The sequence below is a fragment of the Cygnus olor genome, chromosome 9, assembly GCF_009769625.2.
Source record: "Cygnus olor isolate bCygOlo1 chromosome 9, bCygOlo1.pri.v2, whole genome shotgun sequence".
In the NCBI taxonomy this organism is placed as follows: domain Eukaryota; kingdom Metazoa; phylum Chordata; class Aves; order Anseriformes; family Anatidae; genus Cygnus; species Cygnus olor.
Genome location: NC_049177.1, coordinates 12,383,777 through 12,403,321, shown reverse-complemented (window position 1 = coordinate 12,403,321; position 19,545 = coordinate 12,383,777). Strand labels below are relative to the sequence as shown.

The following is a 19,545-nucleotide window of genomic DNA, read 5'->3' as shown; positions in this document are numbered from 1 at the left end:
GCAGCTGGTTCCTAGGGCTGGGCACAGCACCGCGCCAAGTGGCCAGGGCAGCACAGCTGTGCAGCTGGTGGTGTGCAGGAGTTTTCCACCCACCTGCAAAGCATTGTATAGACACCTCGGGTCTTCTTTGGTACGCCTCCTAGTGTGACACCATACATCCCATATAGGAGAAGTCAGGTTTTCTGCTGGGAAACTGATTGGCACCTAAATATAGGTAGATGCATGTGTAATGCTTGCCCAGAGTATTTTCTGCTGCCCCCTTCTTCCTTGTTTTTTGTTTTTTTTTTTGGTAACTCTTCTAAGGTGCCTAGGGATGCAATATGTATGTATTTAAATATCCTAGATCTTTCTAGCATTTAGAATATCATTAAATATAATTTTGCCAGTCAAACATTGTTTAGATGAGTGACTTTCAAAACTAGTTTAATTATTTAGTTGTACCCCCTTTGTAAGATAAGTTTTCACTCAAAAATATGTGGCAAAACCACAGAATAACATCAAATTGGGATTTGCATACTTGTAGTAATGTAGACTCCATGAAATCTTTGCTGAACTTCCTGTGTTTATATGTTATCTAGTACCTTTTAAAAAAAAATCTTATGTAATTTTTCTCTTCTCAATGGATTTTGCTATGCAGTTAAAGAACATCTTTCACATCAATTCAGACTAGAATAAGGTATTTTTAGGTAAGAGGCTTGATCTAAAGTTAAAGCCTGCTTGATTCTAAAGTTTTAGAAATAAAATTGAAAAATAATTCTTATCCCACGTGGAAATGTCAAATGCGCTATCTGGTCAAAGCAGATTTTGATTTAGGGACAATAAAAGCATAAGAATCTCTTGTTATAAATACATGAGAGAGGCCTTTGTTCCCTGCTGACTTCCATCGTTGCTTGTAGGACTTTTCTGCAAAAATGATTTTCCTCTCATGAGTAATTTTTGGAACAAATTTGTTGTTCTACCGGAGGGTTTTCTCAGAAGCCTTTCTCTGTAAGCCCAGCATTAAGACTCACTGAAATTTGCACAAAATGGCAGCTAATCTTCAACTCTGTAGTTTCAGGTCTTTGAAGACATCCAGTCTTATTCAGACTCATCGTTTTTTCTTCATCCTTGAAGAGCTCCAAGCACTTTATATGAACAGTTTCGTTTTGCTGGTTTACTAGTGCTATTTAGGCAGTAGCCAGAGTCTGATTTGTAATTGAAATAATAGTAGCTCTCTAATCATTCTCAGTGTCATGGTGTTCCCTTGGAAACATGAAGTTCTGAGACTTTCAGCATCTCAGAAAACAATTTTTTGTCATACTTGGCAGCTGTTTGTCCCCTATCCCAACCCCCAGCTCCTTGCTCTGCAACTGGAAAAGCTCTGCCAAGACCTCACCTTTGCTGGCAGATCCTGATCAAAAACCTAGGCTGGTAATCAATATACAGTTGTGAGGGATCCTGTGAAAGAAGTGAGAACTCTGTTATTGTCAAGTTGGTATATGAACTTATAAACTCACATAACTAGCATGGAAACCTTTCTATCACTAAAGGAAAAAAATGTTTTTCTCTTGCAAGCTATACCTGGAGATAGCACCTCAATAAACAATAGGTGTAGATAGTGCCATTTTTTCCACACATGAGACTAACAGGAATATTTAATTCACCAGTTAAATATGACTACTGAAATTAGTGTGAATTGCAAGGTTCATAACACAGAATATCAGTTTCAGCTGTGTTCCAGCCCTCAAGCACAGTCTAGAAAGCAGAAAAGGAGTTCCAAGATAGTGATAAAATGGAAGACATGGAAAGAAAGATATGTACTTTCAAGATACAGTGTGACGATTAGGGGATGAAAGAAATTGTTAAAATACAGAGCCATGTATCAGAGCCAGGATAACAAAAGAGTTTGCATGATGAAATGACCTGTTAAGTATCTCTGCCATATAGATGCTGCAAATGCATTACCAAGAAGACAGTCTTCCTGAAGATAGTTCATAGTCTCTTTGGGTTCCAGTTTCCACCGGTTCAATAGGAGAAAGCTCAGTTCCCCAGCCCTAAGTTACCTCCTGCCTGCTCTACTGTCCCCCAGCAGAGTTCTCCTTGCAGACCCACATGCTAGTTGATGTGGTAGTGCGCAAGTAGATTCTTCCATGACCTCCATGTCACAGAATTTCCAACTAGGCAGACCCAGCTGTATTTACAGCTAATGCTTGCAATATAACTAGACAAGTCATCCCCGTATCTTCACTAGAAGAATATACAGAATTTTGACTAATATAGTGGCATTCTTTCACCCAAAGCCTGTCTACATTTGAAAATGTCATGTATTTTCCAAGTTAACAGTGAATGATAACCTAAGTCCCTAGGATGATAATTAGTGTTCAACCATTTAACTGAATTCATGAGTGGCATAAAATATATTAAAACTTATTCTCTGTGTTTTGCTATTGTTTTTTAATCAATTGGAGTCTTATCTTATAATCATAATTTAAAGGATGGAATATACAGAAGAGATTTTGATGTAAGTGAAGTCTTTTCAAGATATCTCCTTAAAATTTAGTCTGTATCACAAACCTTATTTTATTGTGTTTTGATCTCACATATTTGTGCATCAGATCCAACTTTGATTGGTAATGGTAGGTTTCAAGAATTCATATATTAAGTAGCATAGAAATACTTACACTACAAATGCCTTTCCTTTTCACATGTTAATTTTTCAATCGTGTGAATATCCTCATTGTCCTTGCCTAATAAATTGTGTTCTTTGTAAGCATGCTTTGCTTGTGGTTCTCTGCTTCAGACATTTCCTTTCTCCTTATTTATTACTCTACTTAAGATGAATGTCAGGCCTATGTATTCAATATAGTGTAGGCTCTCTTAGTTGTCTGGACTTTCCCATGTCTTTTCAAAAATGTTTGTGACTACATTGAAATTATCTTTTTGTCTTCTAACACTCAGGGATAAATGAAATTAAGCCGACAAATTGATAGCCAAGTTTCTTCCAATTTCTGTATCAGTTCTTTATAAATAGCTACTCAGAAGACTGTTTTATCTTCATAATCATGATTACTTCTTGTTGAAACAAGGCCTTCAGTCTCTGCCATTTCACAGTTGTTAATTTCATCAGTTTCCATCTAATAATGATTCAGCTTTCTCTTTCGCACTTTTTATTACCTGTGTAATAAAAGATGTCCTCTTTCCCCAGGTTCTCTGGCTCTTATGTAAGCCTCTGACTTACTCTGCCCTAGTGAAGTATTTATTTTTTCTCACTGTTTTCCTTTTTGTCAGTTGTAGTTCAGAGTTATTCTCAGTAGGCGTATTTTAAATCATACTGAACTTTTCTCACACTTCCAAATATGCTTCAACAGAAGAACTGTATTCTGTTGAAAATTAAGTTTCCCACCATGTCTAGACTATGTTACTGGCTACTTTTTGCCTTGGAATATTTCCAGGTTTTAATTCTTGGATATTTAAAAAAATTAAATTGTTACACTTAGGAATTCTATGAACTCAGTCCTGACATGGGAAAAAAAATCACAGACACTGTATTCAGTATAGATATTTAGGTCTGTGTGATCATTATTATATCGTCTAATACTCAGGTCCCTAAATACTTATGTTGTCCTTCATTTTCTTTATGTGAGTCAATATTTTTTGCGTAGGTTCTTCAGGGAAACAAGTTGAGGTTGTACAGTTTGGACTGAAATATCTTACAATACCAAGTTATGAAAACATTTATTATCTTGTATTTCTTATACAAAGAGGGGTTAGAAGTGTGACATCTAGGGAACTGCAACTCCTGGACAATGCTTCAGGATCAGGATCAAAGGTGCTCATTTAGCTTTAAGGGCACTCTATCTGACTACCTCAATTACAAAAATATTTTCAAATTATCTGATGATGTTCACATGCTTTTGAGATGGAATATCATCCAGATATCCTTCTGCTGGCAAGATGAGTTAATACAGTAAGTACTACAAACACTACAGGACAGCTAAAAATTGGTCTCTCTGAAGATGAAATAGTACCAGCATACAGCCAGACTCAAAAGAGAAGGCAGTAAGAAGAAATCAAAGCTCTTACAGTTCAATAATTGCAACTAGAGTGCCCCTTTCTGATTAACATGGAGACCTTGCTTTAAAGCTTTGCAAGCATTGCTTCTGCTCAGAGTTTTAGAAGACCTGGACACAAATGCAGCGAGTGCTGTCTACCCACTTTTCAGAAACTGGGCGACCACATATAGAGGTATTATGCTACAGGGCTGTCCTCTACCACTCAGCCTCAGCCTGGCAAAGCTCTCCTGCCTCTGGGCCAGGGATACCTGCTCAGGGTCAGTTCCTTCTAGTTCAGTCCCTCCTGGCTTACTCACAAGTGGCGCATCTGTAACCAAAGCCTGGCTTTCCAGTGAAGTAAGGCAGAAATGTGGAACCCACCTGTGGCCTTCACCTGGCCTCTGCACAGCACGAGAGTTTCCCGTTTGGCTGTTCTGCAGAACCTCCTTCCACCAGAGGGCAGCTGGCAAAAGGAGTATGATGGCCTGGCCTGGCTCAAGATGAGACAGCACATAATTTGATGCCAATTCTTCTGGTTTTAATATCCTCCCTAACCAGATGCAAGCCCCTTTAGACATCTCCAATGGCTTATGGAATGCTTCCCACAATAAAGTGAGGGCAGTGTTCCTTCCCAATTCCCCACAAGATCCATCCTCATGCTTACACAGTCCAATTAGTTAATGATATTCCTGAGTTATCAAAAGACTAAGCTTTAAAAATCCACTAATGCATCAGAAATATGAATTTGCAATGAGAGTATCCCTGAGTTCCATTCTTTGCAGATCTCGCACATTTTTTGTAGCCTAAGGTGGGATGAGCAGAGGAAGGTAGCAGCTATTTACAGAATGGTCAGCACTGCATCTCCTCCCTTTGTGAATGGTATGGAGCCACTTCGGCGTCTAGACATAGAGCCTATGGTGAAAACTAGTGTAGGATCACAAGTAAAAATAAGTGACATCTGCTCCCTACTGTAGTAGTACATGAATATAGGGAATGAAGAAAAAATACTTGTGCTAAGTACTTATCCTGGCTTTCCTCATGATAAAAGAAGGTGTAGTAGGAAATCAGTTCCCAGACGTGGGATCTATCTGCGCTAGTGTATCTCATACTCCCTGTTGTGATGTGTTTTTATTACAAGTTTCAGATAATCACCTACGACAGAGATAAGAGTTCAGTGTTTTTAAACAGAGAGAAGTAGCAGCTCCAACCATCACATAGTGACTAACCTCAGTCTAGTTGTGTTTCTTGCTTTTTGTCTTTTCTCTCTTTCATAGTTTCTTTCACTTTCTCTTATGTATACTGTTAGGTGCTCTGGGGAGAGAGATTCGCTCCTCTAACTTGTGCTGAGGCTGAATTCAGCCAAAGTCAGTGAGGTCTCTAAGGCACTAACAGTAATGTTTCCTGTGGAAATAAATGGGATTTCAGGGGAACTGGAGCTTGATGATGCTTGCAATCGAAATTTTAATTTAATGTTTTCCTGTTTAATGTTGTAAACAGTCATATTGCATAAGCAAACCAAGTGAGACATCTCCACAATGCAAGCCTGGGGGATGAGAACACAAATCTATGACTTTCAACCTCATCAGATGCTCACAGAAGTCATTTTTCATGATAGACCAGACATTCAGACTTTCTCCTTCAGCCAGATGAAGCCACCTGCTGTATTCATCTCCCACAATAAATAGCAAAACATTACTTATTATCTCTTTCTCTCCCTCCAGAGATGCCACTAATGTCAAAGCTGAATGCTTATAGTTATTTCCAAAGTTTTAATTAAGACTGCATCAATCTGAATGGGGGATGTTCTCTTGGAGCTAAAGGCATTCTGCCACTTGTTACCTTCTTTTCAGGGTTTGACTGGGAACTTCACATTTACATACCCTTGATCCTTCACTTGTGTCTACAGGCTGAGGACAGATGGGTTATGAAAAGAGTAGGGGGATAAAATAAGAGAAGGACTGCATGCTCTAAGGCATGCAGGAGAATGCCTGCACTAGTACAGAAGTGAGTTCCTCTCAGTCACCAGATCTATAAACAGCAGAAACCTCTGTCTTTCTGGAAACCCTTAGTGGTGCCCTAAAGAAGCCACAATTTATGCAATGGCTGGCTGCTGGCATGGGAGCAAGGTCTGTGCTTCTCTTTCCTGCCAGCATGCCTTCAGTTTTCCATAACACACAAGGCTATGGAGACATTTTGGTGCCTAACAGTTCTTCCATCTACTTTGTACACTGAACAATGATGATAAAGCTAAGTGCCTGAATACTAAGTGAGATTTATCCGTTCCTTTGTTGAATGCAGCTTGGAACTTGTGGAAAACCCTTTAAGTTACATAATTAAAGACTGTACTGTAATACTTAAGAGAACTGCTTTAGGGTCACATGGGTAATCTTAATTCTGGTAATTCTTAATGTTCGAAAGCTCGATCTTGCAACCAGAGTGATCTTCCTTTAACCCTATTTCATATATGTAATTTTTACTTAACTTGAGAAAGTTTTTTTGTTGTTGTTTTGGTTTTTTTTTGTGGGCAGGTGAATTGAAAAGCAACTGTACTGATAGCTCTTTGTTTCCTAAAGCTGAAATGCCAATTGACTTTCTTCTTCTTCCTTCCTAACATCTCTGCATAGGAGTGTCATGGAAGTGCTGTAATAAGGACTGCTGGAGAAGCAGAAGAGAGTACTTCTGAGACGAGACAGCTCCACATCCAGGTGCAGAGTCCCTTCATGTATTTGAACTGGGAACATGCTTTCTCATTCATGGTACAGTCAGAGAGATCCTTTTATCTACAGGGACTGGAACTAATGAACTCTGTTCTACCAGGTTAAAACAAAATCCAGCTTCCTTTATGGGGGGGGATTTTTGAGCATTACAAGAAAATGTGCAGAAAAACAACACACATCTATTTCAACACAGTCTTGTGGTGGTCTTACCCTGCAGGGCAGCTAAACTCTACCACAGCTGCTCACTCACTCCTCCTCCTCAAAGGAAAAGGGGGACATGTGACAAGTGATCTCCCTGTCCTTATCTCAACCCCTGAACCCTTTCCTCAGAAATTCTGCTCAGTTACTGTACAGGTGGGAGAACTCAGTAAGTTCCCCAGTTCCTCAGTATATAGTGGAACTTGAAAGCAAGTAATTTCCTCTGTTCGTCTCACCTGAGGTTCTTTATCTGGTCAATATATTTATGGGTGTGGGCTCTGGATACAGTGAAAGGCAACTGATGTTGGTTTCACCTTTCTGCAGTAGTTCAGTAGTTGGAATACTCAGTCAGGACACAGATGCTGGCCTTTTATTTATTTCCTTCCTGTGAGTGCTAAAACCCCTTTTTCTCACTCTTTGGAAGAATACTCTCACCCCTCATAGCTCAACCATGTGTTGAACAGCTGGTAGGAATGTTCTTGTGCCTTCCCATTGAAACTGTTCTACTCTACATGTTGTAATAAAGGATCAACTGAGATGAGAAAGATCACAAGAGAACATTACTCTTCAGTGGTTAGGACCTTGGGGGTGGAGGTGGGAGGGAGGTGGAATAGCTGCAATACAGCTTGTGTCTGCTCAGTCATTTTGCACAGTTCCTCTACTCAAAAGCTTATTATAGAGTCTACCATCTTGCATCTTCTCTGTTTCTTATTTATTACATCTGCATTCTTCCCAAAGTCTTAAACTACCTCAGTTTCCATATGTGCATCTTTTCTGCTTCCTCTAATCTGGCTTTTGTCTATCTGCTGCGAAAAGCATTTCATATAAACTTGAGCCAGGCTTCCTAGCTATAAAAGTGATTTACAAGAACATCTTAATGTATTGTTCTTCTAATTTAAAATAAGTGAACTTTATAGAAAAAAAAAAGGCAATAAAAGTGGTGTTGCAAGTGAGACTGTGAAAGCATCTGGCCAGTGAAATTCCTTTCTGGGAGGTTCCCTTCCTTCCCAAGCTGGTACGTGGAGCAGTTCACACATCACGCTGTTGCACATTTCCTCTGTAACTAAAATTGCCTCATTATGTAAGGGAAATTGCTCTGTGTGCTTGTGTGGTTCTGTGTGGCAGTCTTGAGAGGAGATGTAAGTTGAGGAGAAGCCCAATTTAGAACACATTTAAAAATGAACAATAAACCTAGCTGCTTAATTCCAAGTAACATTAAGAGGAAAGTTTGCAAGTCACTGCTATCTGTGGCTTGTTTGCAGCTTATGGCCTTTTCTAGCAGGTACCTATGTAAAGTGATTAAAATGCAGTCTCTTAATTTGAGTGAAATTTAAACAGCATGCAATTTTCTCTGGCAGTTTAATATGTGTGAAATATTCTGCCATTCCAATCCCTGGAATTTCATGCTACAGATACATAAATCTATCCCCTTCCCTGTTCTTCTAAGACAAACATCAGACAACACCCTGTACATGCTTGCCTTTGAAAAGACAGAATGGTAAAACTGGTTTCATGGAGTTCCTGTCTGAGAGAATACCATTCTTCAGACATCCTGGATATTAAATGTTTCTGCTTGCTCCCTAGAAAATTAAGTAGTAAAACAAGCTTGTGTGTATGTGAAACCAGTTATAGAAGGCTTCCAGCTGAAAGTGAGTTGTCTGCTTATGGACAGTCTTGAAAATGTGATGTTTTTCATATAATGAAGTCTTCTCTGTTTGCTTTTAACATGGGAGCCTATTGGAAAAGTATAGCAACTGTTTGGGAAGATGTGGACCACAGTGTTCACAACAGCTGAACAGCTGCAGCTCACTTCCTTTACCGGTTCAGAAAGGTGACTGACTTAAAAGCAAGTTCAGGTCTTGCAAACAGTATTGAGAATCCTTTGAGCTCAAGGGAATGTTTGATACTTCTGATATCCAAAGAATGCAGTGTTTCTGATAAGAGCTGTACATCATGTTTAAATTCTAAACATTTTATGAGTTCTGTCCCCTGTTTGAAAATAGGGTACTACAGACAAACTGTGAAGTGACAGCTGAAATGTTCAGCCTCTTGGTATAGCCTGTACTTAGTATTTGTGTTTGAAAATTTTGGCTGATACTTTTAGTCTCTACAGATTCCTCTCCTCACAAAAAGACATTAGATATTAACTCAAACCTACCCTGGATATTTATGGTTTACCAAAATTAGGATTTATATAGAAACTATGCCTTCATTTATATTTAGGGCTCTCTAAGCAAGCAAATTTTCCTGGGGTAATGCTTATTATCAGTGGAAGCATACAACATTTTGTTTGCTGAAACCATAAAAGATAGCCTTATATCCCCTTCATTGATTTGCTGGAAACAGGAGGCATGGGCTTCAGGAAATAGCTGCTGACAAGGATGAGATGTACCACATAGGCTCACGTGATACAGAAGAGGTCATGGAGGAAGTTATATTGTTTTTCAATCCTCATTTTCTTACTGGTTTTGTTCAAGTGGATATTAATTACAAAACCTGGGATCCCTGGAAGTAGAAGCACAAGTTCTCTTACTTGAGATAAGGCTAGCACAGAGTTTAAATGGAGGCAAATCAGTCTTCTCTGTGGTTTGAACTACAGTTAGGAAAATAAAAAGCTTAGAAAAAGCTATGCTGTGGTATAGAAATGTGTAATACAGACAGCTTTACTGCTGCTCTAACATTGCCTGCATTAGAAAATAGGTGTATTGAGTTACTTACTTAGAGATATCATCTAAGTGGAGATGTAGTTGTTTGAAGTTTCCAAACAAGTTAGCAGATTTAGAACGAGGAAAAAGTTGTCCACAGCTAAAATGGATTTGTTTAGTTGAGGAAGGTATCCGAGCATTATATGATTGGAAGGTAGTTAATTTAATGACAGTTAGGTAACACCGCTGTTTTTCTAGGTGTATGACCTTGGTCAATTTGCAACCAGAATCAGTTTTTCAGTTGAAATGGATTTATCTAGAATTCATTTAATCCTCAGTGAGTGAGGTCAATTATATGAAAGACTTTATTTTTTACCGTACAGTAGTTCAGCACAATGGTTGGTAGAAGAACTTTTAAGTTCAACTTTAATAAAATAATACTTTAATAGTTGGCATAGTATTGTCAAGACATGAAGCAGCATGCTGCTTTCCTGATGTATCAACACTGTCTGCAGAAGCATAAACTCTAGTGAACTTCAATTTGTAGAAAAGATTGTTGGGGTGAGATTTTCCTAACAAACAGCACATAGCATAGGTAAGAAAAAAGTGAGGAAATACTGTTAACATAAGATTTGCATTAAAGAGGACAAATGGAGAATATGGCAAAAAGGAACTTGGCTTCTTTCCATGACAGTCTATGGGTTTCACTGTCCTGGAGCTGTGCAACTGGTTTTGTGTGCATGGGGCAGATGGGATATGACAGGCTTAATCTTGTTTTTCTTGTTGTTGGTGACTCACCTGAGCTTTAGTACATGTGATTTGAAGCTCAGTGATTAAACAGCAAGGACTGAAAGGGCATAAGGAATGACATATCCTGTAAGTCAGAGGGAGTGCTGTTTCCATTGTGGTTTGGTATATAGCTGAGAGCCTGAGCAAACCAGGTCTTCTGATTTGGTATTTTCTGCAAGCATGTGTGTTTTCTGAGAACCTTTATTAGACTATATCATACTTTGTAGGAAAGAAACAGTTTGTGGAGAACCAAAGAGAGCCCATTAAACTAGCTAACCTTGAATGACTCATAAGAATGGTTTGTGTGCTGCCCTGATTTACTGCAAAATCAGAGACAATAAAGCTGGCTTTCAGTCAAATTACTAATGCCAGGCATACAGAAGAACATTAAGATTGGGATGCAGTGACTTCTTCCTAGCTTGAAACATTTCAATTTCTTGCTTGAACTGCAACTTTTGGGTCGGCATTTTCTCATCTTCATCTTTCCTCCTTTGGAAAGCTGACTGGAAAGAGATTTTTGCGTGATTCTCTTGCAAGATAGACCTGGTGCAGTCAACACAAGCAGAAGTAATGGTCACAGCAGGCAGTGGGTGTGTGCAGACTGGAGCTTGCAGGTCCATGGCACTATGTTAGTGCACAGGCAAATGCAAGCCAAAATATAGACATTGTCTTATACACACACTGTGTAAGACTTGTCCAGTTACTATAAAAATATTTTAAAACTATTCTTCAGGGAATAATGTGCTTGAATTTCTTTTTCTTATGCCTTGAACTCTCGAAGGGATCTAAAACATTCAATAGCAGTGTTTGGCAAAAATTCAACAAATCTTCTAAACTTGGCTCATTTTAGATTATGGATTTGCCAGATCTTCAGCTTTTTTTTTTTTTTTTTTTCCTAACAAATTTCTGTTTGGGATGTTTAGCTTGAGGGCCTCATCACACAGTATTTTTACTGGCATTTATGTCTGGGTTCTTTGTGCTGTACTCACAAAGTACCCTGGCACTTGTTAGTTCATTCAAGTGTATAATGCTCTGCATCTTTGACTTTCTCCATTGCTTAGATCATCCAGATCCAGTTTTCCTCTCTAGAGACAAGTAACTATTTTACTTTTATCTCACTGTCAGCTTTTCTCAGATTTTCCATTTCTTGTCATGGAAACTTGCTCTAAGAAGGTCTAAGAATTACAATGTAATTATTGCAGTTCTTTTGGGAAGCTGAAAAATGAAGGGTTTTATTGGAAAACAATTTTTTTTTGTCTTTATTGTTACAAACCTTTTCCCTGCGTTATTCCTGAGGTCTTCAAACACAAGTTGCATTGTGTTTTTTTTTTTTCTGTTTTTTTTTTTTTTTCCCTCTCCTTCTGTGCTGGAATCCACCTTTATTGTAGAACTGTTTACCTCAAAGAGCAGATATGGTAGTTACTTGAATCCCTCCTCAATTCCTCCTTGTTGTTTTTATTAAAATTATGCCATTAAATTATGCCATTTATGCCATTAAATTATGGCACCTCTTGGTAAGCATACCACTGGCTGCATTTTGTTGAAGGACCTTGGTGCGATTAAAGTGAGCTGGCTTGACTGGTTGCTTTTCTTTTGCAAAAACTGGATGTTTACTGTAGTTGTGAGGAATGGTGACATGGGGAAGCAAGGCTGGTAAAGTGTTTCAGCTGGTAGGACTGGATCTGACCTATCTTCATTCCATTCTTTTATTGGGATCTAGTAACTTTCCTTTGCTGTCCTTAGTCTTCGAATTGTACCAAAGAGAAGCTTAACATCAGGTCAGCTGGCTCAAAGCAGCGACATGTTGGCGTTTGGGCTTTTCTGATGAGGTTATTCAATGTGGTGGCAACAGAACATAATAGTGAACGTGAATCATGTCTAATTCTGTCTTGCCATTAAAGTGTGAGCAAACAGTTGGAATTATGTAGTATCCAGAAGGATGAACCAATGTTTCTGGCTCTCTAGGTGTAAGAATTGTCTCTGTTCAAAGTGGTGAGGAAAGCTTTAAAAGCTTTCAAGTTTTGGAGGGGAGGTTAAAATCGTAATTAGCCAGGTTTGTATCTGTATGCATCTATCAGTGAATATTTTCTTTCCTGGCAGTTGTACTCCCTTTGGCAGGATTTTATCCTTCTCTTAAAATCAATGTGAGAAGCCTGGGTATTTGGCCAGTGTCTGAGAGGTAGAACTTGACCCACGATGAATGTGAAAAGTTGCTATCCCAAATATGTCAGATGCATGTAAGAAGAGATCTTACTGTGAATAGACAGGGAGTGCTACATCATAGGCATCCCTGTTCTGTTCATCCAAACCTAACAATACCTTACCAAATGGGAAATAATCCACATAACACTCAACAATGGGAATAACTGGAAGGGCAGCGAATGCCAGATGCAGGTCACGAATGTCATTTTGTGCTTGGCATTTAACAAGTGCAAATATCTGTTGGACCTCAGCGGGCAGACTTAAGAATACAATGACAACTTACAATCTGAGTGAAATGCAAGGGATGATAACAGAAGGCAACACTAACAAAATTCCTGAACTGCAAAAGCTGAGTATATAAAGACATTGTGTGACAGATGTTCTGGGGCAACTACATACTCAGTGTGCAGATTAGCAATTTAGGATTGTGTGATAGTTTTGTCACTGTGATGATGCCACTCTGAAATCTGAGCAGCAATGAATGTATCTGTTTTCAAGTGACTCTGCTTGTCCAAGTTCAGTCCATAAATGTGCAGAGATGCATTTGTGAGCTTACAGTTCATAATGCACCTGGAAACATTACATGGTCAGTGCACATCTCTCCATATTCATTCTTGGATCTAGCAGCGGGTGGGAAGCAGGCCTTTGTTGAACTCGCTGGGACTCCTGATAAAACCTTGCATGCTATCAGAGAGCATAGCCTGAATGAGGGGGAATGGCTATCTGTGACTTGCCATCTCTGGAAAGCAGCACACATTGAACCCTTCTAAGGTACGAAGAAATGTGAAGAATGACAGAACTTGGCAAGATTTACAGTTCTTAAAGTCCTAGCCAATAGAATGGGATTGTGCTAAGAACTTTAGTTTTCACTTTGGAAAGCGTTTCTGCTCCTTACTGTTGTCCAGAGCGGAGAAAGGCCAAATGTTAGAATTAGAAAGATAACTAGAACAAAACTGTATTTCACTTCTTATATTACTGGGACCAGACTAATAGTCTTTGGGTAGAAGTTAGCAAATGTGTATGTCTTTGCTGTTTCCATAGGTCTAGCTGCCACAATAACTCTCAGCTTGTTTTGATTTGTACATGACCTGGCTTTTCTTGAAAACTAGAACCATACCAATATCCCCAAGCTGTGCATTTCGTGGACATTATTCTAAGGACCTGTATGCATTGCAGCTATAGCAGACCTTGAGTAACTAAAATAATAGCCATGAAAGTGCAGCTGCCTGATATCATCCTGAGTTCCCCAGTAGACTGCTACAGGTTGTGCTGAAATGCATGTAGTCTTATCTTTATTATTATTACAGCATCGATATAGCCTCATAATTAGTTCAACTCTACTGGCATGTGAAGCAGGCCAGTATTATAAAGGTTGAGTAGAGGTCTAAGTATTTGATTTGGTATCTTTTTAACAAATATGCCCGGTTTTCCAAGATTCATCCAACTTGGATACGTCATAGAGAGGAAGTAGAGAAAGAGAAAAATTCCTGGTGGGATGAAAGAGTAGTAGTACTTACATGGTTACAAATAGTCTCTTTTCATTCCATGCTAACACTGCTTGACAGCACTCCAAGTTCAACAGGAACTTCTGCAGTCCCCAGCCATATCACTCCAGTGGATACACAAATGGTTTAGGACACAGCAAGCTGAAAATCGGCATGTAAAATGTACCTTCAATACCAGTTGTGTCCGCTATCAAGAAATGTATTACAAGTCTTGTGGTACTGATCATTGGAAAAGGTTGAATTCTTAGACATGAATTTAATTAATACCAGCAGCAGAGTTAATACACACAGTTATTTCTTGGATCACATATTAAATGTGTGACAGTGATGTGGAACAGCTCAAAGATGAATAGGTTTCGTTGCCTGAGAAAGAGATCCCAACAGATGGTCTACTGCAGTATCAGTTCTGCAGCTGTAACTGAGTTAATGCAATCACTAACAGAGCTTTATTTTTGTTTCACAAATTTTTTCTTTGATCTTGAATGCAGAACTGAAGAAATGATGGCAACAGGAGCAAGCTAGGCTGGTAGTCTATGAACTTCAACTTCCCTTCTCCCTGCACATGGCAGTTCCAGTCTGCAGCAGCTTCTGTTCCAGTTCTCATCTTCCTTTCTCCTTTCTCAGTCATTTGCAGTGAACCAGGTGCATTGCAGTTGTGCAAGCAACTAATGAGGCTTGCTTGAGACTGTTCTCCTGCGTGACTAATTCAGGATTCCAAAATATTTAAGTTAAAGTGATTCTGGAGGCTTTTGACACCTGCCCATTGAGGTGTTACTATTTGCCATCTGTATTATGACTCAAGAACAAGGTCACAACATGCCTAACAGCTACTAGTAAGTTGCCAAGAGGAATTAATGCTAGTAACTGTGTGTCTTTAACTCCTGTCAAGTGCTGTGCCTTGCTAGGAAACAGATGCATACCTTCTTATTTTAATTTGATTCTTTCTCATCTCTGTTGGACCATTTGTGTATGGGGAGTTTCCAGAAAAAGCTGTTGGTAAAGGCAGAGCAACACATGGGGTTTCCAGTGGTGACTAAGTCCCAGTGCAAACCAGCAAGTTTGGTGGGATGTGCACAGTTCTTAGGTGTCTGGCCAGTTCTGTAGAAAGGTGGAAAATAAAAGCAGGGTACTTGAACACATACCACTTGGATTCTCTTTCAGGAGAACAAACTGTTGAGTTCTCTCCCATAGCACAAAAGGAATGCAAGGCAAGAATTCAAAGATATATGTGAAAAAAAATCCTACTCAAATGAGCCAAATCTAACACAGAGAAGTGAAAAACAGAAAAACCAGGAAATCATGTACATGATATAATACTGCAGGAGAAGCATGTGCAGGAGGGCAGACACAATAAATGGATATTGAAGATAGTATAGAAAAAGTATGGCATGATTTCCTGGAAGTGCTACCACACTAACAAAACAGGAATAGGGAACACAAATTAGTCTTAATTTTATATTCAAAATGCAGAAAAAAAATGTTTCTTATGCCTCTGTACGCAGTACTTTGGACTGTGTGCTTACAGGCTTGAAGGCTTGACCTGCATTTAATATTCGTCATGGTAAAGTGCAGCAATATAGGACAATAACAGCATACTTTGTCTGCGACTGTACAATCTATTGTGTATTGTGTAGCCATTGTCTATGTATACACAATCTAATTATTTCTGCTACAAGTGAAAGCATACAATGCTAACACCTTGGTTGAAGACACATTGGTTAACAAGAACAACATTTTTACGCTAATCAAAGGAATAATTGTACAATGAGTACAAGTACTTTGTTTTCCTTGGTTTTGATGTAGTTCTTGACTGAAGAACTAGCCCCATCTCAGATAACTAACCTTGTGATGTCACCTGCTTGGGAAGAAAGCTCTTAACTTTCTCACTCCCCAGTGATCGGCTGTGGGATCTCACCAGAGAGGGACACAGTAGTTTATGGAAATCTCTCTGCTGTGTGTGCACTGTCAGTTTCTGGAATCATTTTCAGAGCTTCTGCTCCAGACAAACTTCTCCATAAGGTACTCTGCCTCTGCCACACACAATAAACTTACTAGATTAGAAATCTGAATGCCACAAGCCCTTGAAATAGTATCATAGTCCTAACCAGCATCTATCAACTAATTAAAAAGTATTGTCTTATTCCATTTCTTATCAGATCTCCCCAAAGGCCTGTTTTTTCTTGATTCCAGTAGAGTCAGGCCTTTAGAGTGGGATTGCATACTAGACAAGGACTCTAACCTGAAAACAGTCTTTTAATAGTCTTGATATTGGCTGTTTTCATTTTCAGTCTCTCATCAGACTGCGAGTACATAGTGCTGGTTTATGTCTCTTTATGTCTGGGTTCCTAATGGCTTGGCACTACAGCATTAGCTCTTCATCTGGTATCACTGCATCTCACCCTACTGTGGGTGCCAGCAGTTTCCGTGTATCTGGGGCTGATGCAAAGGTAGGAAAATGGATTTTATGTCCAGTGTAGCGTACATTAAGAATGATGGACTGGATTCTCATTTGCACCACTGTAATGTTTCCAGCCATGTAGAGGAGGTATTAACAGCAAACTTGAGTCTGAGATAATGGTTATAACTTTGAAAGAGTTGTCTAAAACCATACCAATAGCTCCCTATTGGACTAAGTTACCAGGCATCTAATTCCAAATTACCTATGCTTCTAGTTTAGAAGAGTATCTTGGAGACCTAACAAGCTCTAAATTGACTTTGTAAGATTCATAGCAAGTCTGCTGTTTTTCACAATCTGGGCACAATCTTGAATAGAGGTGTCAAACTGGAGCAAAACTACCTTCATCTGCCTATGGGACTGAGCATGTGGTGACAGCAGTGACATTCCTTCCGCCTGTGGCATCACCAGCAACTCCGAGTGCATGTGGTGAGACAAATCAGTGCTGGGTGCCTTTACTGAACACATTTGTAGCTTCCTTTTAGGGTTAGATACGTGGCTGTTGCTACTCAGATTTTATTATTTTTCCGTAGAAGCTTATAATTAAAACAAGCTCTTCATCTGCCCTGTCATATAAACTATAGCCTGAGAAGTTCTAACTTAGTTGCTGTTTGCTGATGTGTGTCAGCAATGGGATTTTCTTGGGTGATGGTGGCCAGTGTTGATACATGGAGATTTCTGGTTTAGCAGTCCAAATGTTTACCGAGCTGAGAGCTGAGGCTGTGGTAAAGCACAGAAATAACCATCTCAGCTCCCTAAAGTGCAGTTTCTCATTATAAGTCCAGAATCTCTTACCTTCTATGAAGACAGAAAACTTACATTACATTACAGGAGGGAAATTCAGGAGGATTCGAAGAGTACTTGAACCAACATGTTAGGCTGCATCAAGAGGTATAGTTTTATGATAATGGGAACCAAATGAACTGCCTAAGGGCAAATAAGTAATTACACGGTAGATGAAAGTGTCTGACATGATCATTCAGAAATTAGAAGACCTGTTTGGTCGCATAAGTCATCTTGCTCAGGCAGTTAGTGATGGCTGCCTGCAGTATGTCCCTTACCGCCCAGGTCAACGTGACAGATGAAGTCTTCATTGCTCGAGCTTGTTGTTTCCAACTGCAGCATTTCAAAATATGAGTCTGGGGATAAGAGTGATGATTTCACTAAGCCATATTAAATGTCCTTTTTAATAGAGGATATTTGTCTTTACTGGCATGAGAACATTAACATCTCTAAACTTTGTATTCTAAGGGGAAGGCAACATATAGCAAAAATTGTTATTGTGTAACTAATCACCATCCTGAACTACAGTCCGCTTCCTCAAAATACAGAAGTTGCTCCTTGGAGCAAATGATGCTCTCAGAAAAGGCAAGAAGACAGGTCCAGTCCCCATCCTCACTTTATGCTATGCAGTATGCACATAAGACTTCTTGTGTTTGACCCTTGCAGCTATTAAGCTGGAATGACTATCAGCATATTTTTTAACATTCCGTTGTTTTGGAAGCCAACATGATAGAATTTACATAATATCCATCTATGTTAAACTAACCCTAGTGAAAGGTAAATGAAGTAGTCAAATATTTGAAATAATGTGAAGAAAAGTGTTCTACCAGTACAGTAGTGGAGTTTCAGTGTCACTTGCCTGTCTTTAGAGAATTCCAGTCTCAATGCTCCACAGGGTTTTGGTACCTAACATTAGACAGATGTCTGTGGTTAAGGCACCCCATACTGCCTGATCTGCTGGAAGCAGTGTCTCTATGTTTGGGTCCATGTCTTTCTTTTTTGTTTTGTTTTGTTTTGTTTTGTTTTGTTTTTTTTTGTTTTGTTTCAGTGACAGTTTGAACAGTAATCTTTGTCTGTGGTAGTAAATGGCAAAATGGATTTTTTTTTGTTCTGTGATTCTGTGACAGTTTTCAGCTGCTGTTCTTTAAAAAGCAGGAAAGGCATGCAGATTTAGGTAGCATATCACTAAGATACACTATCTTAACTATAAGCAACAGTGACTGGCAATGGACACTTGGGGATTAACAGCTATATGCCTGTGCTTGCAAGAATACATCCCCATTGACCAAACGAAACATCAGGATCATACACTAAAAAATAATCACTGTGATTTTGCAAGCAAAGCTTATGTCAAGGGACAAACTCCTCACTCTGAAAATAGACTCCATAATAGCGAATGGACTCTGTAATAGTGAACTCCTGGGAACCCATGGTTTGCTTTTAAGCAGGGGGATAGGGGGAGAGGTGGGGAGTGAGGAACCGTGAAAGGTTAGCTACAGAAAAACAGTGTACTGGCAGTAGGCTGATGTTCTAGAAAATGCACAATTTTAGGCAAAGTTTTTTTTATACATTTACAAATCAAAGTTACTGTCATTAGTAACTTTGTTCATTAGATGTAGAATAAAGGGGGAAGGGAGACCTTTTAGTCATTTGTACATATCCTAACACAGATTAATTCAGGCTGCAGGTTCTCTTGGTTATGCTAGGTCTGCCTGTTGTTGCAGTGCCAGACACCCACCGAGCTTCTCTCTCACTCCTCATCCTCAGCAGGACAGGGGAGAAATAAAATGATGAAAAAGCTCCTGGGTTGAGATAAAGGCACTTAAAAATTACCACCATGGGCAAAACAGACTCAACTTCAGGAAAGTTAACTTATCACCAGTTAAAATGGAGTTGGGTGGTGAGAAACACAAACTGAGAGACCTCCTCTGCACAAGTCCCCTTTTATCCCAAGGTTCACTTTTACTCCTTCATTCTTTCACCTCTACTTCTTTCCTCACCCCCAGAGGTGCAGGGCAGTGGGGAATAGGGGCTGTGGTCAGTCCATAACAGCCCCCCTGCTGCTCCTCTCTCCTCACACCTTCCCCTGCTCCAGCACGGGTCCTTCTCATGGCCTGTTGTCCCCTAAGGGTAAACCTGCTCTACACGCACTCCCCAGAGGCTGTAGGGGAACCTGCTGAGGTGCAAGGAGCACCTCTTGCTCCTCCTCCCACTCCCCTC

At 39.5% G+C, this 19,545-nt stretch overlaps 1 protein-coding gene and 1 long non-coding RNA gene across 4 annotated transcripts in view; one reads left to right on the top strand and one right to left on the bottom strand.

The window, feature by feature from the left end:
* The window catches only part of ARHGEF4 (Rho guanine nucleotide exchange factor 4), a 216,203-nt gene that overhangs the window by 24,638 nt on the left and 172,020 nt on the right, over positions 1–19,545 (top strand). For all 3 annotated transcript variants that reach the window (XM_040567480.1, XM_040567482.1, XM_040567481.1), the window contains exon 3: positions 6,656–6,736. In XM_040567480.1, the coding sequence (XP_040423414.1) occupies positions 6,656–6,736 (81 nt within the window). The remainder of the gene's footprint in view (positions 1–6,655; positions 6,737–19,545) is intronic.
* On the bottom strand, positions 4,798–18,340 carry LOC121074883. The gene is made up of 4 exons (XR_005822593.1): positions 15,930–18,340; positions 15,008–15,185; positions 14,100–14,228; positions 4,798–5,183 (listed from the first exon to the last, which is right to left on the bottom strand). It is a non-coding gene; the product is annotated as an uncharacterized LOC121074883 (long non-coding RNA).